Source organism: Carettochelys insculpta, chromosome 2 (genome assembly GCF_033958435.1).
Source record: "Carettochelys insculpta isolate YL-2023 chromosome 2, ASM3395843v1, whole genome shotgun sequence".
In the NCBI taxonomy this organism is placed as follows: domain Eukaryota; kingdom Metazoa; phylum Chordata; order Testudines; family Carettochelyidae; genus Carettochelys; species Carettochelys insculpta.
In genome coordinates this window covers 151,496,905-151,524,818 of record NC_134138.1, presented here as the reverse complement: position 1 = coordinate 151,524,818, position 27,914 = coordinate 151,496,905, and the positions used below count along the sequence as shown (strand labels likewise).

At 41.5% G+C, this 27,914-nt stretch overlaps 1 protein-coding gene across 4 annotated transcripts; it reads right to left on the bottom strand.

Moving 5' to 3' along the window:
- Positions 1-7,848: 7,848 nt before the first annotated feature.
- ATPSCKMT (ATP synthase c subunit lysine N-methyltransferase) lies at positions 7,849-27,802 on the bottom strand. Of its 4 annotated transcripts, XR_012644523.1 has the most exons (6): positions 27,576-27,632; positions 20,370-20,668; positions 18,097-18,234; positions 15,891-15,941; positions 13,389-13,525; positions 8,298-8,429 (listed from the first exon to the last, which is right to left on the bottom strand). XR_012644523.1 is itself a non-coding variant. In XM_074987852.1 (5 exons), exons 2-5 carry the CDS (start codon positions 20,652-20,654, stop codon positions 8,265-8,267), a joined length of 639 nt encoding a protein of 212 aa, XP_074843953.1. In that variant the 5' UTR covers positions 20,655-20,668; positions 27,747-27,802; the 3' UTR covers positions 7,849-8,264. The 4 variants fall into 4 exon arrangements, 3 of the variants coding, with proteins under 3 accessions (XP_074843953.1, XP_074843951.1, XP_074843952.1); XM_074987852.1 differs by lacking the exons at positions 13,389-13,525; positions 27,576-27,632 and adding an exon at positions 27,747-27,802 and having other exon boundaries at positions 7,849-8,429; XM_074987850.1 differs by lacking the exon at positions 13,389-13,525 and having other exon boundaries at positions 7,849-8,429.
- Positions 27,803-27,914: the final 112 nt, after the last annotated feature.

The following is a 27,914-nucleotide window of genomic DNA, read 5'->3' as shown; positions in this document are numbered from 1 at the left end:
TTAACAAAATGGATAGCCACATTATTTTACATACCTTTTCCTATTCCACCTATATATAAGGAATCATATTTGATAAGGTTTCAGTCCCTTCCCAAAGCCCCGTGATTTTCCTTGCATACCAAAGGGGAAAACCCCTATATTTGACAGTTCTTTTTGCATGGGATTCAGCCCCCTTAAAAGCATATAAATTTATGCCAACCATATAGAGCAACTGAATTTGTGACATTTGCAAACACCACTACCTGAAAAGTTGGGGTTAAAGGAGTTCACAAACCCTGCAGTGCAACTTAAAACACCTATGCAAATTCCACCAGCCTCATTGTCTGCATGGAAGAACATTTTTTAAAAACTTATATCATGTTAATTTCCTGACTTTCAAAATGTTTGTTTTCTATATAACTATAATGTTCTAGTCAAGCTATTGCAAGTTGATGAGTTTCTATCTACAACCAGCCCTCTGTCTGGATGATTTGCTGGATGATTATAGACACAGCAAGGTTTTCTCCATCATCCAGATATAGCATAGATTTCACTGCTGTTCCTCTAGAGAAATGCTTTGTGTCCAACAGACGCATGCACTTGTTAAACTGTATTGGCATTTGAGTCTGTATTTGACATAACGTATGAGCTAATTGTGGCTGTCCCTGATGTGAGAGTAACATAAATGACTTGTATCCTTTTTCGTTAGTGGAAGCCAAAACATTGTTCATTGCAATAACAGAGTGCACCTCAGGGGATATAATAGCTGCGGAACATTTTTTTTCGCAACTATAAAAATCTGCTGTAACTGACTCCATTATTCTTTAATCCTGATGCAAATAGATATTTCTTATTTGAATATCTTTACTTGGCTTAGTTAAAAAAAAAAACACTTTTCCACTAGTATATCCACTAGTCACAGAAGAACATCTTCCCAGCCTTCAGATGAGCCTATGACACCGGGAGATCAAATCCATCAGGAAGTGACCTACTTGATCATCCAAATTCTGATGGCCAAAAATAATATACTCAAAGGTAGCTGGAACATATGAACTCAAAATAGTGCAGTAAAATTAGCACAGGACTGATATAAAATTGATATTCTAGGACTCTGTGAAGTTAAACAGAAAGATCAAGGTCTAATAACATCTGAAGGAAAAACAATGTTGTGTTCAGGTGGAACCAAGCAAAAGAGGTGTAGGGATCATCATGAATGGTGCTGCAAAGAAATCATTTATGAAATGGCAGACAATACCAGATAAGCTACAAGCAGCGAGACGACACTCCCACCATGTTGAATGCAACATACTCCAGGCATATGTTGCCAATAAACAACCCAGGTGAAAAAGACAGAGATTCTGCACACAACTGAACAACATGAGGAAAGAAATACCAACCCACAATCTTGTCCTGGTCATGGGAGATTTCAATATCCACATTGGAAATGAAAGAAGAGATTGGGACACAGTCGTTGGCCCACATTCACCCAGAACACTGACAAACAATGACCCACAAGTTCTTGAATTTTGTACTGAAAACAACCTTAACATCTGCAATTCTTTTTTTTCCAACATAAAACATATACAAAAGGACATGGATTTCACCAGATGGTTGTACACAAAATGAGAATCTCAACTGACCATATATGTGTTAGTCACAGATGGAAAACAGCAGCACTAGACACCAGAATATTCAGAGGTGCAGATACAGGGAGTGACCATTAGGCAAATATCAAATTGAAGTTCAAAGTGCACAAAAAGACAGAACATGGACTCAGATCTTTCTGTACACAGAAACTACAGGGTTGTGGGTTACAGAAGGGATACCAGAAATTATGTCTGGGTGCAGCAGTAGGGCAATCAGGACCTCCAACGAGAACTCCAACAGTGGAGTGAGCCAGTGCTTGTCATTCTTATGCCAGGACCAGTAAGATTACATTCCCTTGTCACTTCACTGCAGATTTTTGATAACAGACACCATAAATGAGTGGGATCAGAGAAAACACATACACTGACTGCCCCAGAGGATTGTGAAGACATCCACAGTAGAGCTCATACAGTGGTTCTAGAAGGAGCTAATTGCTTGACATTTCTTATTGATCCTGGTAGCAAATTAATCTGCTGCAGGAAACCCACCCCCACCCCAGGAAAATTGAGTGTATAGTGCTACCATGTCTCCAGTTGAGCTTTTTCTCAGCAATGTTTCTTGCACTGATGCTGGTGTGCTGCATATCAAGCTTGTCTCCGCTGCCTGGTGGTCCAGAGCAGAGGCTCTAAGTGCAGCTTCTTTTAGAAGTTCTTTCAATCTAAAGGGACATCCTTTCCTAATTCAAGGCTTGAAAGCCCTACAGAATTTACAGTGCTTGGACCGGTGCTCCTCTCCTAGACACCCTTAGGCACCCTTTGTATGGATCACTGTTTGGCACAGACATCTTGCAAACAGCACAAGACCAAAAGCCTTGGCAAAAGCCCAATGCCCAGACTGGGTGAGAGGTGTTGGTGACTACTACTAACAGTTACAACTGAAAAGGACTAAGTACTTTTAGTTAAAACTGGAAAGAACTAAAAAACTGCTAGGGATTGGGGGACACTTGTAAATGTAAGATACTGTTCCAATGCCACCACAGAAGGCACTGAGGGGGAGTCAGGGTGGCAGCGGTATATATAGTCCACCTTAGTGGTGCCGCTCACAGGGACTCCACAGCCAGCTCCAACAGGAACTAATAGGGAGAAAATTTCCAACACTCATACGTGCAATGTGCAAGCACCTGATTGCAATGTATGGGAACAAGCCCCCTAAGAGCAAACATCAAGCATCTCAGAGCAAAATGGGAAGATTTTTGGAGAAGGGCAGTTGACAGATAAGAGCCGTGTCTACACGTGCACGCTACTTCGAAGTAGCGGCACTAACTTCAAAATAGCGCCCATCATGGCTACACGTGTTGGGTGCTATTTCGAAGTTGAAATCGACGTTAAGCGGCGAGACATGGAAGCCGCTAACCCCACGAGGGGATGGGAATAGCGCCCTACTTTGAAGTTGAACATCGAAGTAGGGCACGTGTAGCCGATCCGCGTCCCGCAACATCGAAATAGCGGGGTCCGCCATGGCAGCCATCAGCTGAGGGGTTGAGAGACGCTCTCTCTCCAGCCCCTGCGGGGCTCTATGGTCACCATGTGCAGCAGCCCTTAGCCCAAGGCTTCTGGCTGCTGCTGCTGCACCTCGGGATCCATGCTGCATGCACAGGGTCTGCAAACAGTTGTCGGCTCTGTGGATCTTGTGTTGTTTAGTTCAACTGTGTCTGGGGGGGCCCTTTAAGGGAGCAGCTTGCTGTTGAGTCCACCCTATAACCCTGTCTGCAGCTGTGCCTGGCACCCTTATTTCGATGTGTGCTACTTTGGCGCGTAGACGTTCCCTCGCAGCGCCTATTTCGATGTGGTGCTGCGCAACGTCGATGTTGAACGTTGACGTTGCCAGCCCTGGAGGACGTGTAGACGTTATTCATTGAAATAGCCTATTTCGATGTCGCTACATCAAAATAAGCTACTTCGATGTAGGCTTCACGTGTAGACGTAGCCAAGGACAGCAAATGAGTGTAGCCCAATGTGCAGTCAGACATGGTGTAGACTAAGGTAAGGAGCATGTGCTTGCATCTTGACTAAGCCACTGAGGGACCTCTTCTACATGCATTTATCTAATTCTTTTTTTGAACCAATGCCCCCCCCTTTTTTTCTTTTTGAACTTTTGCCCTTCCCAACATCCTCTAGTAACAAGCACTACAGGTTGACTGAGCACTGTGTGAAGGAGTACTTACTCTTATGTGTTTTGAAATGCACTGTCTACTAATTTAATTGACATGTGCATCTGATGAAGCAGGTCTTTGCCCACAAAAGCTTATGCTCCAAAATATCTGTCAGTCTATAAGGTGCTACTGGACTTCTTGTTAATTTCACTGAGTTATTCCTAGTTCTTGTCTACGTGAAGGGGATAAATAAAACTTCTCTATCTCCCCACCATCCATGACCACTACCATATTCCCCCTTTAATCATCTCTTTTCTGAAATGACCAGTCTTAGTCTCTAATCTCTCCTCATATGGAAACTGTTCCATATCCCTAATCATTTTTGTGGTCTCTCCCCGTACTTCTTCCAAAATAACTCTTTTCTGAGGGGTGACCAGAACACAACTATTCCTACAGAGAGTGGGTTGTTTTTTTTTGGAACTCCAAACTGTCTTTTTAAGTGGCAACAGCTGATTTAGACCCTATCATTTTTCATGCATTCTTCTGATATTGTCCACTGTGCATTATTTTGCACTTTACACTGAATTTCACCTTTAATTTTGTGACAGTGTAGCAAGATCCCTTTGTAACTCTTCAAGGTCACTGTTTGACAACTATCTTGATTAATATGTTGTCTGCATATTTTGTCAACTGACTGTCAGTATGCCATCTTTTATACCCATGTACAAAATAGCTTCCATTATATACACCAATATGGAAGTTGTGTCATGTACCAAAAGTCATTCTGCAACAGACAGCGTGTAGCAGGTGTAAAACCAAAGAGTTGGGGTGAGGGCTCTAAATGGGAGTTCAACTCCAAATGGGGGCTCCGGATATGGGAGGGAGCTCCACTCTGGAACAGCTAATAGGATGCTGGAGGGTATGAGAGCAGAGGCATCATGCAAAGCTCTGTGGCATCCCACCTAAGAGCCAGACTTGCTGCTGACTGATTATCCACCAGCCCCAGCACAGACCTCCCCTGGCCACACCAGGTCTCAGGTGGGGCCAACAGGAAAGGGCACCTCTCCCATGGCCTCAACAGCTCCATAGTACTGCCTGCAGAGAGCAGCACGTCTCCCCTAACTGCAGCAGCTTCGAGACTTAAGAAGAACTATCTATCCCCAGTGCAGCAATGAGTCCTTGCATGGCTGCACAACTTTGAGGGAACTTACCTCATTGTTCACTCCCTTTCCAGATGATTTAAGATTATGTTGAATAGCACAGGTCACAGTACAGATCCTTGGAAGATACCGCCATTTAATTCTCTATTGTGAAAACTGAGCACTTGTTCCCAGCATTGATTTCCTAATTAATAATTTCTTTATAACAGGAAGAGTCCCAGAGTAATGTGTCACTTTCTCAATACCTTCCCCAACAGATTTGCCTGTTTTATATGTGCTATTCTGCAGAAATCTTTTCACCTTCTCTGCGCCTATCTTAAAAGCCACCTGCTGACATCAATGCTGGGTTTTTATGCAGTTTCACATACTAGTCATACTAGTCCAGATTTTCAGCTGTGCCACCTTCTAGAGGGCAGTCATGGTAGAAGCTCATCACCTTACAATTTGGTTAGTCTTTAAGGTGCTACAGGACTTGGGAGATGGTAGAATCTCCATCACTAGAGATATTTAAGAAGAGGTTAGATAGATGGCTTTCAGAGATGGTCTAGAAAGTGCTTGGTCCTACCATAAGGGCAGGGGGCTGAACTCGATGGCCTCTCGAGGTCCATTCCATCTTACTCTTCTATGATTCTATGACTGCTTTTTTTTTTTTTGTTTTGTGAAGCTACAAACTAACACCACTACCTCTCAGACTATAAAGGAGCTGGTTGGTCCTGATATTGGTTATAGACTGGCCCTGTCATACTTTACAGCCAGCTTAGGCCTCTCTGGCTAGCTGACTACAAGCCCTTGGGAGCTATTATGCCAGCCCAAAAAAAAGTTGGAATACTGCACCATTCCAGCCACACTCCACTACAAGAGGGACTGCAAATGGCTGGGGTAGGGACCAGCCATAGAAACACTACTCTAACTTGGAGTCTTCTGTGCCAAATACCCTGCAGGGAAAGTCAGTGGCCATTCCAATGCATTTGTGTCACCAGATGGATGCACAGATGCAGCAGTGAAGAAAATACTTGGTTCAATAAGAGACCCCTTGCTACAAGTGGCAGCCCTTGAATTAATCACCAGATACAATTCAACTTTTGTCTAAAGACTAGAAGATTTATCTTCCAGCAGCCTGGAAACAGGAGCACTAAAGTCTGCTCCTGTACCCAAATTTCCAAGCTAGCAAGACTAATGCAAAGGAATTGCAACAGTGCATACATGTAAACTTTGGTTCAAGCATCAAGGTTGAAGATTAAGGACCATTACAAAACTTGGTGTGGAGAATAAAATGTAACTAAGTAATTATTGCATACTCTACTGAGTCCATTTAATCTGTCCAATCATATTGGATGGAGTAGATTAAAGTTTGTCATGTTTTTTAAAAATCTTGTCTTGTTAAAAATAATCTGAGATAGCTATTTTGGATGAAAGGGTTAACATGCCAAAACATGGTCCTGGGCATACAGCAGAAAGAGCAGTGTTCTTGGGGGGTGGGGGGACTTTAAAAAAAAACATGAGGAGAAACAAAAAATACAGAACAAACTAAAACCATAAGACAAAGAAAAATGTGGTTATTCTCTCTATTACAAAAAAGGAAATCTGTCTGCCTGAGTTTTTACACAGTAGACCCAAACGTAAATATGACCATAGATGAGAATCATGTTCAAGCATACTAGTAAATAGATCTACAAAGAAAGCATGAATATTTTTGTAGGAGATAGTGGTGGGCGGGGGGGGGCGGGGGGGCGGCAGTGTTTTTTCTTGTGTTTTGCATTTGCAGCCAGGTCTTTGTTCTCTATTTCAGCCTAAAGCCACTCTGCTGTGGAAGATCAACCCCACTCAGGGTCAATCTCCTCAGGTTTTGTTTCACACATGTGCAAAACATCATTTTCCATTATCAAAGTCAACCCTCAAAAACTCATCGCAAGTGGCACAGATTAAGGAAGATCAATGGAAGAAACACTCCCATCAACTTTCTTCCATGAAGATAGCCATTGCAGTCAACCACTGATAAGTCAATTTTAGCTACCCAATTGGCATAGCTAAAATGGCATATCAGCAGTCAGCTTCTATGTTTATTATAGACAGCCTTAGCTCCAGCTGTTCCCCAAACTTGAATGACTAGAAAACTAGTTATTTTGGGCCTCAAACATGCAGCAGTGTGGAGTTTCTCAAAAAAACCTTTTCCTTCAAGTGCTTACCAAGAGGTTAAGTTGAATAAGTGTTGTTAAAGCCAAACTAAATTCAAAGCGTTTCAAACAAACAGTGACTAGAAACTTTTGTTCCCTCTCAGATGCAGATTTCAATCTCTTCTGATCTCACACTAGCTCTTCCATCTTCCAAACAGCCCTTCCGCAAAAACTGTGGGAAAGAAATTTTCAAGCCCTTCTGATACATGATAAAGGTGTAGAACAGGCATTTTTTCTTCCTCCACTAGTCACCTTTAAGTTCTTTGTTTTGTCTCCTTTCGCAACAGAGACAGAGTGACTCTGGTAGGCATAAGGGCAGTTTGCAAAAACCTATAATCAGTAGAAATCTTTTACATCATTGTTTCTATAATTCTGCCTAAAAGCAGTTAGTGGCCTAGTTAAATTGAAGATGTGTACATGCCCTACCAAATAGCTGAGCTAGCTCAATACTGTAACTGAAGTCCTTTTCTCTGTGACCCTAAATTACTTCTCAATCTGCATTTATAAGTTAAGAGACTCAGGGCCAGAACTACAGGCCTGATTCTGCATTACCTGGAAAATGAAATCCAAGTGGGAGTAAGGCAGAAGCAACCTGTTGAGAGATCAGAATGCTAACATTTCACACCAATTTTAAATACAGGAAAGAGACTTCTCTGGCTTGCACTTTGAGTTTCAGGCTCCAAATCATTTCTTGTTTTCGTAAAGCAGCTTGCACACCACATCTGGATATCCAAAAGTAGGAATAAATAACCTTACAAGCACCAAGGTTGAGCGCTCCAAATACAGCCAGACCAGAAACAGTTAAAATAACTTTAATATTATCACAGCCTTTAGTTTATACATGTGTCCTGGATCCTGTTTTCAAATTACAAGATTGTTTTAAAAATATATTTCCTGAGTTTCTTATAATTAATGCATATAAGTCTTTTTTGCATTTTTCCACGATACGCCTTCAATCTACCTACTTACTGACCTTCTTTTTGCTATCATAAATAAGACTACAGTGTAGTTTTGCTTAACACCACAGGACATATGGACAAGTCAGTGTTACTTATTGTTCCCCTCTCACACTTTCATAGTTAATGAAGACGAAACTGTAAATTTGGTATATTAAGAACCAAATCAGATGGTCAACATTTACAAAGTAGTTCCAACAATATTTTTTAACCTGAAATGTTACACAGCAAGCATATGTTGCAGAGTTTCTGAACATCACTTTTCATTTCCTTTGAAAGCTTTTGAATCATAAGCCCACACCATGTCTATTCCTTCTCCAGTAGTGTGATCTGGTATCCAATGTGGGAAAGGAAAACGGCAAGCAACAACTCTGGCATCATGATCAAGTTCTTCTTCAAGTTTCTTCTCCAACTTTGGCATCTGTGGAGCAACAACAAAAGCCCTTCAGGTGGTTTGCAAAACAGAAGTGTTCTCTCTTGAAACTGCTTCAGGCACCCAAACCTAATCCAAGATTTGAAGATTCCTGTTTTATTCTTAGAAAGCTTCCACCCTACAGGTCATATGCTAACTCTGATGTGCACACATGGAGTTTAAAGACCATGTTCCAGCTTCATAATTTGCTCTGAATATTGGTAAGATCAGTTTACGTAACACTTTAGAATTTAAACGTCACATTCACTGAAATCTATATCATCCTCCAGATAAAAAGCATTGTGAAGGGGAAGAGCATACTCTACAATGTGACTCAATTTCATCTAGCTCACTGGAATGGGAGTGAAGTTTGACCCTCTGTGAAACTTAATATGCAGTTTCAGCCCTGTAAAGCTGTAGATATTACTTTATTGTGTCCTAGGATATACACACAGCTCGTGCCTCTATTCTGTTTCATACCCCTGTGACAGCTCTGGGAGAAGCCAATGCATCCCTGATGGCTAATTACCCAAAACAGCAGCAATGGAGGTTAGAAGGTGGAGCCTCTGAATACTTTCACAACTGAAGTAAATATTACAAGAGAGAGGCCAATCCCCTTGGTTTTATCCCAGGTAGGATTTGCTACACCAGACCAATGACCTATCTAACTCAGAGGCAGATAAGATACAGCCCGTGGCCCACATTCAGCCCACCAAGCCTCTAAATACAGCCTTCGGCTCACCCTGCCAGGATCCTCGGGCCCAGAGCAGCCTCACACCACTCAAGGCAGCTGGCTACTCAGTGTGGCTATCTGTGCTGTGTGCTAGGTGGAGGGGGAGGCTTTGCATACTACTCCTGTCCCCAGCCCAATCTCTCAGCTCCTATTACACCCCACCACTCCCAACCTGGGGGATGGCACAGAAAACCATACCAAGCAGCCAGCCACTTTTGGCCTGAGTCTGCAGTAGGCAGGAAGCCTGACTTGGGGTCCCGCAGGGCTGCTGACCAGAAAAAAACCTAGCCAGAGACTGCCTCTGGCATCCCACCCCGTTCTGAACCCCAACTGCCTACCCTAGCTCACCACCCCCTCCTACCCTAGGTCATGACCAAAACTCTGCACCTGCCTTCTCTAGGTCACAGCTACTTCCCAGGCTCTGCATGCTCTCCTCCACTACTCCCCCTGGCCAGAATCCTCTCCTGCGCTCCCAACCGTCTGTCCCAGCTCATAATCTTCTCCTTCACTCCAACTCCCCCTCAGATCTCACACCTCCTCTTGCACCTCTATCTTCTAATAAGTTCCATTACACACCCAACCTCTGTCCCACACCTCACTCCTTTTCCATAGAAAAATGCAGCCCTTCATGTCTTTCCAAAATGATGGTCATTTTAATCTAAGTGGTCATTTTACCTCAAACAATAACTTACACCAGATGCTCAGAGGAAAGTGAGAAAGTTCCATAATGTACTTAGCCCTATAAGAAATTTCTTTCTAACCCCGATGCTCACCACTTTAAGACCTGAAGCTTGAAGGATGACAGACCTTCTGATTTGTATCCTGGCTCAGGAAAGGGCCCATGGTAAGCTTAGACATGCTGATGTTTAACTGTTTAGATTTTTGCTTCAAAAACTGCTTGTGGCAGTAAGGTCTGCAGACCAACCTAAGTGCTGTGTGAAAAATGTATTTCATTTAATGTACTATAAGTTATTTTTTTTAATTCCAAAAATGGGACCACATGCTAAAGAAGAAATCACTAATTTAAGCATATGAACAGCTCAGTTTAAAAAGCCACAAATATCAAACAATTCTGTTCAAATGAAATGAAGTTTCTTAAAAATATGAAAAAATGTTTTAACCTTGAGAATCTTTATCAGTGGCCTCAGACAGAAAGTCTCTTTCATTAAGGCCAGAAGACAAATTTAGAGAATTATCATATAAGGTTGCAAATAGTTTCCACTATCAAATTTTTTTTCTGCAGCTGCTCAATACCTGCTATGTATCATTCTATTAAGAGATAAGTTAAAGTTTCAAAAGAATCATTCCCTTTCTGGCAATGAAATTACTGAAAAAAGTACCAAAAATAATTTTAAAATAATGAAGCATCCTATACTCTGATATTGTGCATAGAAAGACTGTAAACATTAATGTGGGTATTCATTTATTTACTACCTAACTCAGCTCAATCTGACAATTAAGGATCTGATTCTGTATAGAAATTAAAGCATGCATAAATATGCAATTAATCAAATTCTTAATATGCAGATTACAAAGTGGTTGTATGTTACATCTACATAATATCAGGCATAATTACATTTGAGTTATACAAATTTATTATAACCCAGCTATGAAACTTTAATTTCTAAGTTGAAAAGCTAGAAATACAAAAGTAATATTAAAAATAAATTGGAGTTTAACAATAATATTAGTAGCAATACATATCTGAGAGATATTGCCTGTTTATATAACTGTGTTTTCATGGAGGGACATTCATTTTTTTATGCCAGCACATACTCGTAGATTTATTTACTTCATCTTAACAGACATTATAAAAAATGATAATGAAGTTTTATAATAACTATTGTTTTATTATATATAAAATGTTCACTGGATTAACATGTTTAAGAAAGTTCCCCAACCAATCCCAAATTTCTCTCCTTTACCAAAACAGCTCCACCCAGCACAGACAAGATCATTTTCCTTCAATCCAATCAGACATGTACTGATCAACCCTCTCCTTCAAAAAAAGCTCTTAAGAACAGAGGCTACATCTAGACTGCAGGCTTCTCTATTGGCAAAACTTGCATCCAGACTGCAGATTTGTCAGCAGAGATCTGCTGGTTGGGGGCATTCTGTTGGTATCCCTGCGTAGCTTGTTCCCCAAGAAAGAAGGGATGTCTCAATAGAAGGGGTTTTCTGACATTTGGCCCTGTGTGGATGGGCCAAATGTCAGAAAAGACTCTCCCGAAACACTGTTGGAAAAAGATACACAAAGGCATTGTGCAATTTGTGTATAGTTTGCTGACAGTTCTTGGCAAAGCAGATATAGCCAGAGGATTTGCAGTATAGCCTGAAGGTCAATAAATCCAGGCTCTGTCTTTGTAAGTCAGTCTTAGAGTATGTCTACACAGCAGCCTTATTTTGAAATAAGACATTCCTGAAGAGCTAGTACCAGAATAGCTTATTTTGAAATAACATTCCTACACAAAAATGCAGTTTGAAATGGCGCTCAGCTATTTCAAAATACAGCCTCTACAGATACAGCCTATTTCGAAATAGAACCATTGGATACACTATGGTTTATTTTGGAAGGGGCATTATTCCCTATCTTAACAGCACCTATTTTGAAGAGGAAGTTATTAGCCTGGTGCAGTAACAATGTTTTTTTGAGATGTGTCCCTCTATGGGTATGCCACTGTAGGTGTATTTGCGCCCCTGCATTTCTAATCAGAGATTTCTGGTGCAACGCTAGATAGCCTCAAGCAGACCACGTGGGAGGGAGAGCACATGTGCAGGCTCAATGGACACTGCTACCAAAAATTTCCAATTAGAGGTGCAGAGGCTCAAATACGCATACAGTGGCGCACCCCCAGGGACACTACTTGAAGAAATAGGCACTATTCCAATAGGTTTAACAATTTCAAAACATGCCAACCGCTATTTCAAAATAGCAACTGTGCTGTGTAGACACCGATAGTTATTTTAAAATAATGGCATATTTCAAAATAACTTTGCTGTGTAGACCTACCCTTAGATGTTGAATGGAAAAAAGTACAGTAGAACCCCGAGACGCGCACTCAAGTTGCACGTATCATAGGTTAACGTAACTGAATGGCAGAGAGCTGGTGTCTGGCTATGGGCTGCCCGCCACTCAGGGGAGCCGAGAAACTGACCACAGCAGCACTGGTCAGTTTCCGGTTCCCCCAAGTTATGCAAAATTTGACTTATGCAGAGTTGCGCAAGAATGCAATTTCCACATAAGTTGGGGGTCTACTGTAATATGCTCATAACTTCAAACTAAGCCACTGCTTTAAATTACCTTTACATAAGTAATAAAATACATTCCTTCACAGAAAAACTGATAGACAATTTATTACAAAGCATCCTGAGGCTGAGGTCTCACAACCACCTGTTGAGAGGTATCATAATTACTAGTGTGTTAAATATGTTAATATTAATGATTATGAGGTATGCGGATGCTCGTGCCTATCACGAGGAAGAGACTCCATCTCAAAAGAGTCCATCTTGGAATTCAGGGTCAGGGACTAAGCCAGTCTTGACTGGGTTTTCCTGCCAAAACCTGACTGAGGATTCCATTACCTCAGGAAGATGCATAACTCTGCACATGGCACTAATTTCTGCCCACAGCACTAAGACGGCTGCACACGGCCCAACGACTGGTATAGTACCTGGCTCTCAAGTGGGGCCAGAGCTCTCTATTCCACCTAAGAAGTGTTTGGGTGTGGCTGTTCCACCTAAGAGAGGTGCGAGCGCTCCCATCTGCACTGGGCCATCATAGATGTACCACAAAAAGAGGAGCCAGAGCATCTTTGTTGGATCGCCCTAGAGTTCCTCCCTCAAAGCTTAAAATTAGCTTAAGGGTTGTAGGTCCCAGGCTTCACCTACATAGCCCCTGCAGTATAAACTTTATTTTCCTTTCTAGGGTTCTTCCTCATTCTGATTAAATGGGTATTCAGGCCTAGGCTTCATGCTTTTGTATACAATCCCAGAACTGCTATTTAGTTATGCGTTTATGATCAGATGCTTGTTATTCCTTGATTGTTTAATTATTCTTGTTCCCATTTTCCAGATGCTGTAGTTTAACCTTGTAATACCTTGTGAATTTACTTAACAGGTTTCCCTCATTATTTATGCTACACTGGGAGTGGGGAACACATTGGGATTATCCAATACCAGCAATCGATATGGAAGGAAAGGGGTTCCTACATCTTTTGAAACAGGGGTTGCCTTACCTTTCCCCTTAGTTGCTTCCGTCCCCTGGGTAACACATCATACCGAAGTCAATGGGAGCATTCCGCAAACATACCTGGGCCCGCAAGTCTTACCTCAGACATTTGGGCCTGCTGCATTTACAGCAATATTTGTACCACTAGAGGAAAATGGAAAAAAAAAAAAAAAAAAAAAATCACCCCCATATTGAATGATAAGTAAAAAGCTTTCTTTGCAAATGTGATTCTTCCTTCCACCTTAACAAGACAGATAGCAGCAATGACTAATTTACCTCATCTTAAGCTGCTAATTCTGAAGTTTGCTCCAAGCCAGTACATTTAATCAATTTGCTCACACTTGTTTTTCCTGTATAAAATTCTCTCATTTATCAAATAGTTGTCCTGCCTCTGCACCTTTGCACGCAGAAGTTCTGCAATCTGGCTACAGAATTTCTTACTGCAAATTCATCTCTGTACTGGCAAGTGAGCCAGAGAATGATCATGGAATCAATCAATTCAGAGAGGATGGTCTAATTTCTCTGCACCTTAACTGCCTCAAAGAACAATTACTACATGACAGTCGTCAAAAATCACGGAACTGAACACTTTGTTTTGTAATTACAGATTTCACTAACAAATGCATGTACTGCCCTCTCCTGGACACTGCAGTAAATCAACCAAAATAATTGGTATACCACTGAGCTTCTTGGGAAGACATACACTGAAACTGCCTGTACACTTGATAAGGTAGACTTTCCTTCAGTTTGCCAAAAACAAAAGGTTTTCAAAATAAGAATGCTGAGGATGGTGTCTGAATCAAGCAAGTGTTTAATCCTACACTCTACAAAATAAGAAAAAAAGGACAGAAAACAAAAAAAAACCATAGGTATTATGCTTCCTATTGTGGTTGCCTGTTTACGTTACTGTAATATTTTAAACACACACAATTTCCATTTTACACTATGACCATACATTACATTGCTCTGATAAAGATTTCACACATTTCATCCCAGACAATTGCCTGCCTTTAGAAAAAAGAATGAAGCCACTTAAACACTCATGGAAAAGTGAAAGGAAGTTGAGTGTATTCATAGCACATATAAACACAAATACTCTAATATTACTGACAAAGATACACAGAATATTGTATTTTCTTACCACCAGAAGGAAAATGTAAAAATACAACCAAACAGCAATTGAAACACAAAAATGACTTTTAAAGTACAAATAAGTCTATCTACAGTACACTAAAAATGGTGTCTTGAAATACCGTTTTCACAGCAATTTTGAGCAGCCACACAATGTCAAGCTCCTCAAAGTGAAAAACCGTTTCCCTATATACTTTGTAAACTAGCAAATAGGTACATTAACAGTTAACTGATTAATCAGTGGGGTTGGACAGCCCCCACCCACACATACTACTTAATTGGGTAACCAGTTAAAAACTTAGCATTTAGTCTGTTAATAGGGAAGTAAAATCCCATTTAGCAATTATATGAAAAGCATTCTAGCTTACTTATCTTTACAAAGACAACTGAAGACTACGGCAGTACTATGAACCAACATACTGTTGAGTTTTTTGAAAAGTGCATAATCAAAAGTTTAATACATGGACATATATGGTAAAGAACAGGGTAAGTGAGTTGAAAATAATTAATACTCATCCTCCCTGAAAACTCTCTTACTGAAAAGGTGGCAAACAATCAACTTCAACTGAACATTCCATTATCTTTTCCAGTAATATAAGCTGTTTGTAAGAGTTCACAGAATCAAGGCTCTGAACTATGTTGGAATATGGACTTCAGGAAGTAGTGCACAAATGTCAGAAGATCAAACAATCGAGATTTATGTGTTCTGCACAAGTTTCATGATATGACAACAGGTTGTGTCATTTAAATGTTTATCTACTATATATTTCAGAGAATTTGTGCAACTGCCTGTGTCCGTCCATGAGGCCCTTTGTTCAAGAATTCTTCCTAAACAGGAAGAGCTATGACCACCAAATTTAGTATGCAGCTTCCTCATGTTATAATCTAAAGGTCAGGGTTTGGTTGGGCCAAGAACATAGGATGTTTGTGGAATGTGACTGTTGTGTATCAAATGGAAAGGGAGTATTGAGAGAGCAGGGACAGTTATACTCACTAACGGCCACAGGGGGCAAAGTAAGCACCCCAGCCCCAGAAAGCAGCTGCTGCCTGGCACCATGACCCACCATACCAGGCCACTGTGGCACATGGCCCTCATTCCAGGGAGAAGCTGTGGGAAGCCTATACAGCCCAGTCCCTGCATCCTCCCAACCCGAGAGAAACATGCAGGTGGCCTATGCAGCATCTCCCTGTCTTGGTACAGGCCTAAACCATGACAAGTAAGTCTTCTAGTAAATGATAATCAGCATTTTGTCAAGCTAATGACTTGATTGTCAAAAAGTACAGGTAAGCGGACTCACTTTATAAGTCAATATCCCAATGCTGACTGCCAGTAGGGTCATAAGACAACAGACAGTGAAAGAATGAAAAAAAGACTTACCATTTGAGGTACTCCAAAAACAACAACATTTGTATACTCGGCAAAACTAACCTATAAAAAAAAATTGTATACATTAATGCCATTGTTGAGGATGGATATTTATAAGACAGCATTATAGGGGGGACGGTAGTAGTAACAGTATTCCCTTTACTTACAGCCATGCTTCCTATACCAGCAACAAGGACAGGGAATGACACATAAGCCACTATACCAGCTCAGCATAGCCCAAGGATTCCCCAATACAAGGTAGATTTGTGATGATCAAGTAGCACAAAACTAGTTCCAAGTCACCAAGGTTTTAGCTCCTAGTTCAAAAATACACTCATTTTTCTCATTTAACATCCTGAATTTGCCACTTGTGAATTAAGTCTCTGTCAATATAGATAGACTTAAAATTGACGAACCATTCCTATCCCCACTTGTCTGTTTTTTTCCCCAAGTCCACTTTCTGTAAGTTTTAATTACTGGGAAGAGATTGTCTAGGTTACTTCTATGCGTTAAGATGATTTTTTAAAAAGTAAAAATAAAAGTGTCATTCAAAAATATATTATCTGTTTTTGAACATATGGGCTGTTTCTACACAGAGGCAAGATCTTCCGGAAGAATGGTGCCTTCTTCCGGAAGATCTAAGGAGCGTCTACACATGCAAGGTGCTCTTCTGGAAGAAATCCGGAAGAAGGTGCCCCGTCTTCCGGATGCTGTACTCCGCTTCAGAATCAGGAAGAGGGCCTTCTTCCAGAAGAATCTTCCGGGAAAAGGCATGTGTAGACACTCCTGGACTGCAGCAAAATCAAACTCCAAAAGATTGATTGCAGAGTGCCAAATGCACAGTTAAGTATAGACATACCTTTATACAGTGCCCACTGAGGTCTAACCTTGCACTATTACAGTGAATAGCCTTGACTCTGATTTCATAACATAAGAATGGTCATACTGGGTCAGACCAAAGGCCCATCTAGCCCAGTATCCTGTTTGCCGACAGTAGCCAATGCCAGGTGCCCCAGAGGAAATGAACCGAAGACAATGATCAAGCAATTTGTCTCCTGCCATCCATCTCCCGCCTTCGACGAAAGGCTAGGCACCATACCTTACCCCTTTCTAATAGCCATCTATGGACCTAACCTCCAAACGTTCATTGAGCTCTTTTTTTAAACTCTGTTAGAGTCCTGGCCTTCACAGCGTCCTCTGGCAAGGAGTTCCACAGGTTGACTGTGTGCTGTGTGAAGAAAAACTTTCTTTTATTAGTTTTGAACCTGCTACCCATTAATCTCATTTGGTGTCCTCTAGTTCTTGTATTATGGAAACAAGCAAATAACTTCTCTGTATTCACTTTCTCCACACAATTCATGATTTTATATGCCTCTATCATAACGCCCCTCAGTTTCCTCTTTTCTAGACTGAAAAGTCCCAGTCTCTCTAGCCTCTCCTCATATGGGACCTGTTCCAAACCCTTAATCATTTTAGTTGCCCTTTTCTGAACCTCTTCTAATGCCAATATCTCTCTTTTGAGGTGAGGAGACCACATCTGCACAGTGGGCAGGCCACATCTTCAACCAAGTTCTGTCTGAGGTAGGTTTTGTGGCAACCAGACTCATTCAGTAAATACTCAAATGTGAGTGAAGAACTCACAGATCAAGTTTCCAAAGGAAGAAAGCTGCCGAGCTCCCGATCAGGAGCATTCTGTCAATATCCCTGTATACCTCATTCCATGAGGAAGAAGGGATGTCTCAAAAGAGGATGGTTTTTCTGACATTTGGCCCAGTGTGGCTAGGCCAAATGTCAAAAAAGCCTCTCCCGAGAGAGCTGTCAGCAAAAGATATGCAAACTGCGCAACACATTTGCATATCTTTGTGAATGGTTCTCTACATTCTAGACACAGCCTCAGCTACAAAATGCCACGTTATTCTCAAATACAGATTAATCTAGTTAAAGTTGCAGAAACTAAACATTTTATACACTAGGATGTTTAGAGATGTAGAAAAGTGTTATATAAAAGGTATTATTTGAGAAAGTGTGATTATCCAATATCAATCATAATGCATTAGGAACTTAGTTAACTACCTTTGCCTAGCTAACATTATTTTAACACAGTTAGATTTTCATAATTATTACATGCATCTATATGTTTTCAAACTGATCACTTCTGATTCAAAATCATTATTGCATACTTTTATTGCTATGGTAATTTTTTCCACAAAACACATACCTTCCACAAATCTGAAATATAAAATTTGGTGTTATGATGCAACCCTTCTCTCCAAGCACGATATCTGGAGTACCAGACCAGCCAGGGATTTAGTTCATAACCAACAGCTTTAAATCCTTCTTTTGCAGCTGCTATCACCTACAAAAATATATATATTAAATAGACTTCACTCAAGGCCATGTATAAACCATAATGACGACACTATATATTACAGACTTGTGCTTATAGGAAATGTAAGAACACAAAAGGGCAATTTTATCAATAGCAGAACCTGAAAGAAGAATGGTAAAGAGAAAGCCATGCTAGTCTATACACTATGAAAACAAAAAAGCAGTCTGGCAGCACTTTAAAGACTAACAATATAATATATTAGGTGATGAGCTTTCATGGGACAGACCCAATTCCTCAACTAACATCATATATGCCAACAATGCCCAGATGCTTTGTATATTGGACAGACTTCAAACTCTCTTGGACAAAGAATTAATGGGCACAAAACAGACAAAAAACAATCCTGATCCACAAACCGGTCAGCCAGCATTTTAATGGAGTGGGCCATTCTGTTAATGACCTGAAAGTTTGCGTCTTACTGAAGAGGAATTTTCACAACAGATTGGAAAGAGAGGCTGCTGAACTCTCTTTTATATTCAAGTTGGACACATTAACGTGGTTTGAACTGGGATGGGAATTGTTTAGGTCATCATAGGGGCTCTTTTGCATACTTGGCTTAATCAAATTCTTGACACCCCCCCTCCCCACCTTCTGCCCCTCTACTCTCTGATTTGTCAACCTTGATTACTATTTTTGGTTCCCTGTGCATTAAATATTGAGGCTGTTCTGGTATGGTTATGGTCTGAAGAAGTGGGTCTGTCCCACAAAAGTTCATCACCTAATAAATTATTTCGTTAGTCTTTAAAGTGCTACCGGACTGCTTTTTTGTTTTAAAAGAAGAATGGTATCTCTCTATTAGTTGTGTTCATCCACCTTTGGTGGCTTGAATACTAAAGTTCCAGTCTGCAAATGCTTATATGCATTCTTGAGTACCATGAGAAACTCCACCGAAATCAGCAGAACTACTATCATAGCACAGGAGTCAAGTACTGCAGTATGAGAACATAAGGCCCTAATACTGCCACGCCATATTCATATGCTTAATTTTAAGCATGCAAACAGCATGTCAAATGTAAAGTAACTGTCCAGGGTACAGCAATAAACACCACTAGATATGTATGCACACTCATCTATGATCAAAAACAGAACCTACTTAGGCCAAAAGTGCTACAGTAAACATTTGAGTGCATAACTTTTCTTCGACACAGGCAGTTACAAGGTATTTTCCTAATTCATTGTATAGCATTTTGCAATGCCAGATGGACATGCAAATTTAAAAGTCTTCATAAAACTAACTTCAAATACACTAGCTCATGTTAAAAGGCCGCTTATTTCTTCAAATAAAGCAGTTTAGACAATTTCCAAGATTTAAAGTTATATAATAATTTGGCAGGTTTTTTTTTTCCCCCAATTATGAGTTAAATTCTACTTGGTGTATTGATAGAAATAATCCTACTAAACTCAGATAATCAAATTAGTCTAGTAGAGGTTAAAACGGTTTTGTTCCAAGTCTGCTATTTATTGGTCTACAGAATGAATCACTCTTACTCTCAACGTATTTTTTAAATAAATATACTGCAAATCCCTCATATTTGATTGGGAAATGAGATAATTTAAACCCAATAAAGATTAATCAGTGGAATATAATAAAATCAGCAACTTTAAAAATATCAATGCATAAATTTAAAAATACTTTATCTTTACATGATTTGAGCCATTTATTATTTAAAGATAAAATTTTAAAAAATATGCATTACAAGGAAAAGTGGAAAAAAGGAACATTGTTTTCCCCTGAATTTAACTGACCATACATTGAAATGATTTATTCCACACATTTTGAATTTTCCATACCATTTTGTCAATGAATATTTTTCTATTATGCACTATAACTTTACATTTTCATATTATTCAAATAATACTGTTTTTATTATTTGCCCAAAGGTATTCCTGAACAAGCATTAGACACTGTGAAGCCTGGAATCACAGTACACCTAAAAACAGCCCAGTTGATTTTGTCTGAATTTCTTTGGGGCAGAGAGGAAAACTTTGAATAAAAGTTAAAGAACCTACACGAATACCAGGAACAAGGGGGCATAATGGAAAATATCTGCAACAGTTTGATGCATGTGAATTTTTAGAAGATCCAAAGCTTTATAACTCACAATACGTCCATCACCACTACCTATGTCAACCAAGGATCCACTTCTGCACTGTAACATTTTCAAAACATTTTCAATCTGATTTGAAGTTGCAGGTACAAAAGGCAGGCAAATTCTCCTCAGCGCTGGAGTTATGAATGGAGTGACAACAGCATACAGTACCACCAATGTCCCACCAACAATCCCTGGGAACAACAATCCCCAACTTCTTTTTCTTGAGCTGTCATTATCAAGATTGATATGCAAGATGTCCTCAGTATGGTTGTCTCCTTGAGGTACTTTTGACATTGACAAAAATGTACCTGAAGAAAGGGAAATACATAAGTAACATTTGAAATGCCAAGTTCATATCTATTTCTACAAGCGAAAGCTTGCTGTTGAGCAACATACAATAACACAACTCCAAATCCTAGTCTACACTATACAACCCAACTCAAAAGGTAACTTTATGTGATAACAAAATATTAAGTGGCTTTGGAGAAAAATCAGAAACAAACAATTTTAAAATCTGTTCTTTCTACCATAACTGACATGTTTTTGCTCATCCAAGGTACTCATACATGCACTGGAGAATAGGAACTATGAAAAAGCACACAACCTATATTCATCCAAAAGACAGGAAATTTGCATATTTAATACCCATTAATACTAATAGAAGTTCAATGTGTAAATCCTACATACAGAGATACAAAAACACTGCCACCAACAAAACCAAAATCACCTTTATGATTGCAAAATTTTTATTTTGAAGTATCAATAGCTTTTTTCCTCTCTTTAAAATGAAACTGTTTTCAGACGTGAAAGGTGCAAATTTGTTTAACTACTTGTTTTGTTACTTCTCTGTTCTGAATGGAAGATAGAGTTATTCCAGTTCTTCCTTGCAAATAAACCTTCTTTAAATAAATTTCCTTCTTGTACTTTGGATTCTCTGGAAAACGACGTTAACATTCTTGTCCTTAAAACACACAACTACATTATTTCTGTACAAAGGTTTTAAAACTAAATTGTTCTTTCAAATAATTTAAATCTATTAATACCCCAGACACAACATAACCTTAAAATGTTAGAGGGAATCTGAATATCACATTTTTTATGTGAAATGAATGTAGTGCCTATGAAAGCCTGATAACCTGAAGATCTTCTGCTACAAAATATAGCAATGGTAATATAAGTGCATGCTTCCCCACATAGTTCCACTGTTGCGCTTCCATCTTGAGCCATGTCTATAAGAATATCAAAACAATTAATACAAAGTTGCAAAATTTACATTCACAGCAAGGCTCCCCTGTCATAAGGCAGAGGTCAGCAACCAAAAGAGCAAGAGCCATTTCTTTTTAATTCAGTAAAAATGCAAATGAAGATCCACAGTGCATTTGATTATGAGATGGTCCTTAACAAATAACATCAAACCATACTTGTATTTTAAGAACAGCACACATGCATAATCTCACAGTGCACTGCACATATTGGGGAATTATCCAATGTTTCAAGATCACATATTGCTTGCTATTTAGATATGAGTTGTTCATTGTTGGGCTTTTAGATGGTCACCAAAATATCAAAAATAACGAGAAGGGTTTTTTCTTTGGTTGGTTGTTTTTTTTTTGTTTCTTTTTTTTTAAACAAAAAAACGACTTTGCAATTTTAGCCCTGGAAGACACAAAAGTCCTTAAATAACCACTTGGGGCTCTAGAGCTGCAGGTTGCAGACCCCATCATAAGGCACTGTTCATAGAAGTCTGACATTTACCACTCATGATCTAGTACCACATAGTGCTGAGAGCAAGCTACTTTGTGCCAAAAGAGCTGCAGCATGATATAAGCTTGAGTCTTTTGTATAATCGGTGACCAAGAATTTTTAAAAATGAATGCCTAAAGTGCTTATACTCCATTTTCAGACACCTGAATAAATGTCCCGATTTTAAAAAGTGCTAAGCAATCAACAGTTCACGTTAATTTCAATGGCAATTAATGTCAAGTACTTTGAAATACTCAGATGGCAGACCCTGCAGAAATGCAAAATGGTATTACTATGAGGCTATGTCTACACTAGCCCCAAACTTCGAAATGGCCATGTAAATGGTCATTTCGAAGTTTACTAATGAAGTGCTGAAATACATATTCAGCGCCTCATTAGCATGCGGGTGGCCGCAGCACTTCGAAATTGATGTGGCTCACCACCGTGCAGCTCGTCCCGACGGGGCTCCTTTTCGAAAGGACCCCGCCTACTTCGAAGTCCTTGTATTCCCATCTGCTCATCGGAATAAGGGGACTTTGAAGTAGGTGGGGGTCCTTTCGAAAAGGAGCCCCGTCTGGACGAGCCGCGTCAATTTCGAAGTGCCGCAGCCACACGCATGCTAATGAGGCACTGAATATGTATTTCAGCGCTTCATTAGTAAACTTCGCAATGGCCATTTACATGGCCATTTCGAAGTTTGGGGCTAGTGTAGACATGGCCTAAATGTTTAGAATTTGACAGTAGAAATATTTTTCAGGTTAACCTGCTCAATAGTCTTCTGAGCAGCCAATGAAAGATATCAGAGAATTGTAACAAGAGCAAACTTAGTACCTATCTTTTCAAACGGTTAAAAAAAAAAAGAGAGAACTGAATTAAAGACCAGGCAGACTAACTTGGATACCCAAAAAAATACAAGAACAAATTTTTAGACAAATTGTAAACACTAGAGGATAACAGGGTACAGATAATAGGCAACATGGATTTGTGCAGAACAACCTGTGCTAGACTCACCTAATTTCTTTGACTGGGTTACCAGCTTTCTTTGGCTGGAATCAGAATACTAGAAAGGTCTTTGAGTCTATGACTAGAGGTCATTGAGTCCAGTCCCCTGCTCTCATGGCAGGATCAAGCACCATATAGATCATGGTTGCCCAAACTGGGGGGCATGAAAAAATTCCAAGGGCTGCAGGAGGTGACCCAGGCCTCCCCCCCACTCCCAACATCCCCCACACCTGAAGAAAGATCCAGCCTTTGCTTCTGGCTCAGCCCCTGCCATTTTACACAGGTAACCTGATGTAGCCATTATAAGCAGGGAGCTGGCAAAGACCCATGTGGAGCTAGCTGCCTTCTGCAAATGAGTGAATGTGGGTTGCGGGGGGGGGGGATGGGGTTAGACAGAGGGATGGGGGTGCCCGGCTTTGTAGGAGGGCAGGGGAGGGGCTCAGCTAGGGCAGCCAGCCAACTTATGGGACTCATGGGGCTCAAGTGGCTAGCCCCGGCAGAGCAGGACTTGGGCAGCATGGGGCTCAGGATGGCAGGTAGGCAGCTGGCCCTGGCAGCAAGGGGCTTGGGTGGGCAGCTCAGGCAGCTAGCCTGCAGCCAGGATGGGCGGCTGGTCCCAGCAGCATGGGATTCGGGTGCGGGGCTGGTAGGTGGGCAACTGGCTGGCTCCAGTCACGTGGGTCTCAGGCAGGCAGCTTTGGCAGCATAGGTCTCAGGTGGGTGGGCAGCTGGCATGGGGCTCAGGCAGCTGGCCAGCTAGGCATGCAACAGGCAACCACAAAGGGCCAAAAAAAATTATTTGTGCTTATTTTTAATTTTAAATACTTTTGTCAAGCTTGTGTGTTTATTTTAAAATTACAAATTTATTTTGTTAAAAGTGGGGTTGAATGATGGTAAAGAAGAGGTACGGGGGTCATGCGGGTTTCTCAAAAATCAAAAGGGGGCGGGGGCCCATGATGCGGAAAAGTTTGGGAACCACTGATATAGATCATCCCTGACAGATATTTGCCTAACCTGCTCTTACATATCACCAATGTTAGATGGAGATGCCATAACTTTGCTAGGCAATTTATCCCAGTGCTTAACCACCCTGACAGTCAGGCAGCTTTTCCTGGTGTCCAATCTAAATCTCCCTACTGCAATTTAAGGTCATTATTAGTTCTATCATCAGTGGTTGAAGGGGATAATCCTTCTTCCTCCTCTTTGAAACACACATTTAGATACTTGAAAGCTGTTATGTTCCCTCTTAGTCTTCTCTTTTCCAAGCTAGAGGAATCCAGTTCTTTTAGTCATCCCTCACAAGTCACATTTTCTAGACCTTTAAATCTTTTTATTACTCTTCTCTACACCTTCTCTAAATGTTTACTGAAACATAGTGCTCAGAACTGGACACTGCACTACAGTTGAGGCCTAAACAGCGCACAGTAGAGAAGAATTACTTCTTGCTTACAACACTCCTGCTAATGTATCCCAGGTTTGCTTTTTTTTGGCAACACCGTCACTCTGTTGACTCATATTTTGGTCACTTTCCTGGCCAGAGAAAAAAATTACTGAATCAACAAGAGGTGTTGCCATTTTGGATTTATTGACTGCTACTCTTAGCTGGGGTTCCACATTCAGACTGGAATGAACTTTCCTTTTTAAAGTAGCTAATTTGAGAGAGTAGAAGATGCAAAAGGCACCTTCAATGTTCAAGACTCTCTCTTTTCATGGAGACGCAAAAGCTCAGAAGACTTTTTGCTTTAAATTCTATTTTAAATGTGGACCTACTTGATAAATCTATCAATCAACTGTTCTTGCTCAGTGACAGATGGCTGCTCCCTAAGTCTACATCAAAAGGACTCTAAATCCAGTCAACTTCTCCTGTTGGCAAGGCCTGGAATCTCCGGAAGCAATTGTGGTGGAGGCTTTCAGGGTGAGGCATTTTAACAGCATCAATCTGAACTTGTGATTGATATCAAAGGCTTCACAGAATTCGCTGAGACAATGAAACATTTTGCAAGATCCTGTTTTGTATTTATGTTTCCAGAGAACAAGCCTTTTCAAAAATGCTGAAATGTTACCAGCCATTTTTAAAATATTGCCATTTTTCCTTGTAGCAATAAATTCATTTATTTTTTTCAAGAATATTGCTGAGATAACAAAATTAGACTCCATCTTACACTGCAGAATTTTTCCAGACAAAATTTGGTTATGATCCAAAAGGAAAAGCTGGAGTTCATCCTTGAGCTGTCAAAGATATGGAAAAGAATCTTTTCCTTTAATCTCCTTTCGCATAAAAATAGTATATGGTTATGGAATTGCAAACCCATTTCATTACATAAAATGGAAAATAAGATGAAGTATTTTCACTAGCCACTGAAATCCACTTATTCATATTCAGGATAAAGTGAACACACACTCTCTGTCTCTCCTCTCCCCCCCCAAAGGATGCGCATTAAATTGCTATCTGGTCTCTTCTGACAGCTCCAGAGAATTTTGCAAAAGGCAAATGACAGCTAGTAATTTTAACTCCACACCATATTCTGAAACAAAATAGTAGCATAGTCAACCAAAGTTTGTTTTTCAGTACACACATGCTAATGAACCATAGCTATGAACATACGATAGTTGGCCTCCTTCCTATTCTCAACATCTGGAATTCCTAAACTACCTGACTTTAAAAAAAAAAAAAAAAAAAAAAAAAAATGGTTCACAAACAAGCAAGGGATTTTGTTCACTGCTTTATAATACAGAAATTATACAAAGCTGACATTTATTTAACTTAAAAAGTAAACGAGAAAGGACATTGAGATATAACAAACTAAAATCAACAAAGCATATCTGGTGTAAATCACCTCCATCTCCAGTGCACCAATTAACAAATGATTGACCTAAAAAGGCTGTATTTTGTTTGTGACTCAGATTTTTCTGAATAGACTCCCTCACTCACTGCATCCTCTCCTTTTATAGAAGCTATACATTGGCAGCAACTGAAATCAGTCAACACCAGGTGGAGGCAGCAACATACACTATGATGGTGTAAGGACAATGCATACAAAAACCAAAGCAATATTTCCACTCAGATTAGGCCTTACTCCTAATGCCAGCACTGCAGTACCTGACTCCCAGTATGCTTCTGCTGGAAGACATGGAAGGCACACAGCAATGTGGTGGGCAACTAGGGGCTCCAAAAGCCCACATAGTAAAACCCCAATTATCCCACCCCCAGTTATCCAGCACTCTCTTTTATCCAACATAATGTTGGGCAGTGTGGGATAAAATGGAATGTTAGATAACCGGGGGGTCAGATAATCTCCCTCAGCTTCAGGCAGCTGGCAGCCCTAACTGGGGCCAGCAGCAGGGATGATTTCCTACCTCAGGACTGCTCAGCCAGGGAGCTGACCCCACAACAGCTGGCAGCCCACCTGAGCAGAGGGCTCAGCTTAAGCCACCCATGGCCCACTCACAGCTCACCCCAGGGACCCTGCTGCCTGCCCTGCAGAAGTGGCCCAGGCAGCCCACCCTCCGTTTCTCACCCCAACCCTTGAGTATTTGACTATAGGCCCATCCCAATTATGTCAGATAATGAGGTTCTTCAGCAGGCTCCACGCCTGCTGGGAAGGCCATAAGGCTGCGGATGTAGTCAGTGGGAAGACAGGAGGCTCCAACTATCAGCACTGAACCGACTCCCAGCGGGCTCCTGCAGGGCGAAGGACCAATACACAGCACCAAAGGGAACGCCTGCCCCAATCAGCGACACCACCGAAGGGCCCCAGAAGCGAGCTGCGGTCTCCTGGAAGCACTGTGCCATGCTCCCTCAGCAACGACGGCGAGAGAGGCCCTGGGGGCGGCATGCGGAAGACAGCAGAGGCCGGAGGAGCCGGCGGCGGCTGATTGTGCGGCACACACACCCCTCCCCCCGCCCCCAGCTTGGAAGATTTCACACACGCCCCTGCTCTCGGCACTCGGTAGACACACGGATTTAAATGACAGCCGCACAGTAAAGTCACATTTCCGCTCTTTGAGAGCCCTGCGGCGAGCAGCCCCCGGCGCTGGCGCCTTGTTGCCCTTCACGCGGACGACGCGCTGCCCAGGGAGCGGGCAGACTCGCCGGCACTTCTGAGGCGGTCGGACAAACACCGGGCGGGGCTCTCTAGCCAATGGTGGCCCCTGCCTCGGGGCGGCAGACGCGACGGGGTCCCCGTGCCGCCCACCCCTCTCTAGCGCTCACGCTGACATCCGCTCGGGGCGACGCCACAGATTTAAAGGAAAACAAAACACCCCCCCCCCAGGCAGCCCCAGCCGGCGCCGCAGAGCCAGGCATAGCTCCACGGGCGGGCCCAGATCCAGGCGCTCCCCGCGGGCGGCTCCGCTGCCAGACCAGCCACCGCGGGCAACCTCTAGAGCCGCAAGAGGAAGAGCAAAACGAGCCCAGTCCCGCACGAGACTGTGCCGGCCTGGACCGAGTAACCTCCCGGCCACACTCACCGCAAAGACTCGAACTAGGCGGGAAATGCTCAAGTCCCTGCCCCCACTAAAACTCGGTCTGACGCAGGCGCAATGGAGCGGACGATACCATCCGAAACGCAGAGGGGTAGACTCCTCTGCGGCATGTTCTATAGCACTGTAGGGTACCGTACCCTGCCTCGGACCGCGTACCTGCTTCGTCTCTTTTGTTTTTATTCTGGCTGCAGCGCTGCTGGCCCTACCAATGCGTGTATCAGAGTTCCGCTTAGTGGTCTCTCCCGGGCTAACTTGCGCGATTAGACGCTTCCAGAAGGGCTCAGCAGGAGCGCCATATTGATCCCAGATGAGAAATCCTTCCTA

Bases quoted from the DNA above. Each gene is read 5' to 3' on its own strand.
- ATPSCKMT (XM_074987852.1), bottom strand. From the start codon at position 20,654: ATGTCAAAAGTACCTCAAGGAGACAACCATACTGAGGACATCTTGCAT. The intron at 18,235-20,369 runs GTGAGTTATAAA...ATATTTTTGTAG, and splicing joins GTAGTGGTGATGGACGTATT to GTGATAGCAGCTGCAAAAGA. The intron at 8,430-15,890 runs GTAAGTCTTTTT...GTTGCTCCACAG, and splicing joins TTTTTGGAGTACCTCAAATG to ATGCCAAAGTTGGAGAAGAA.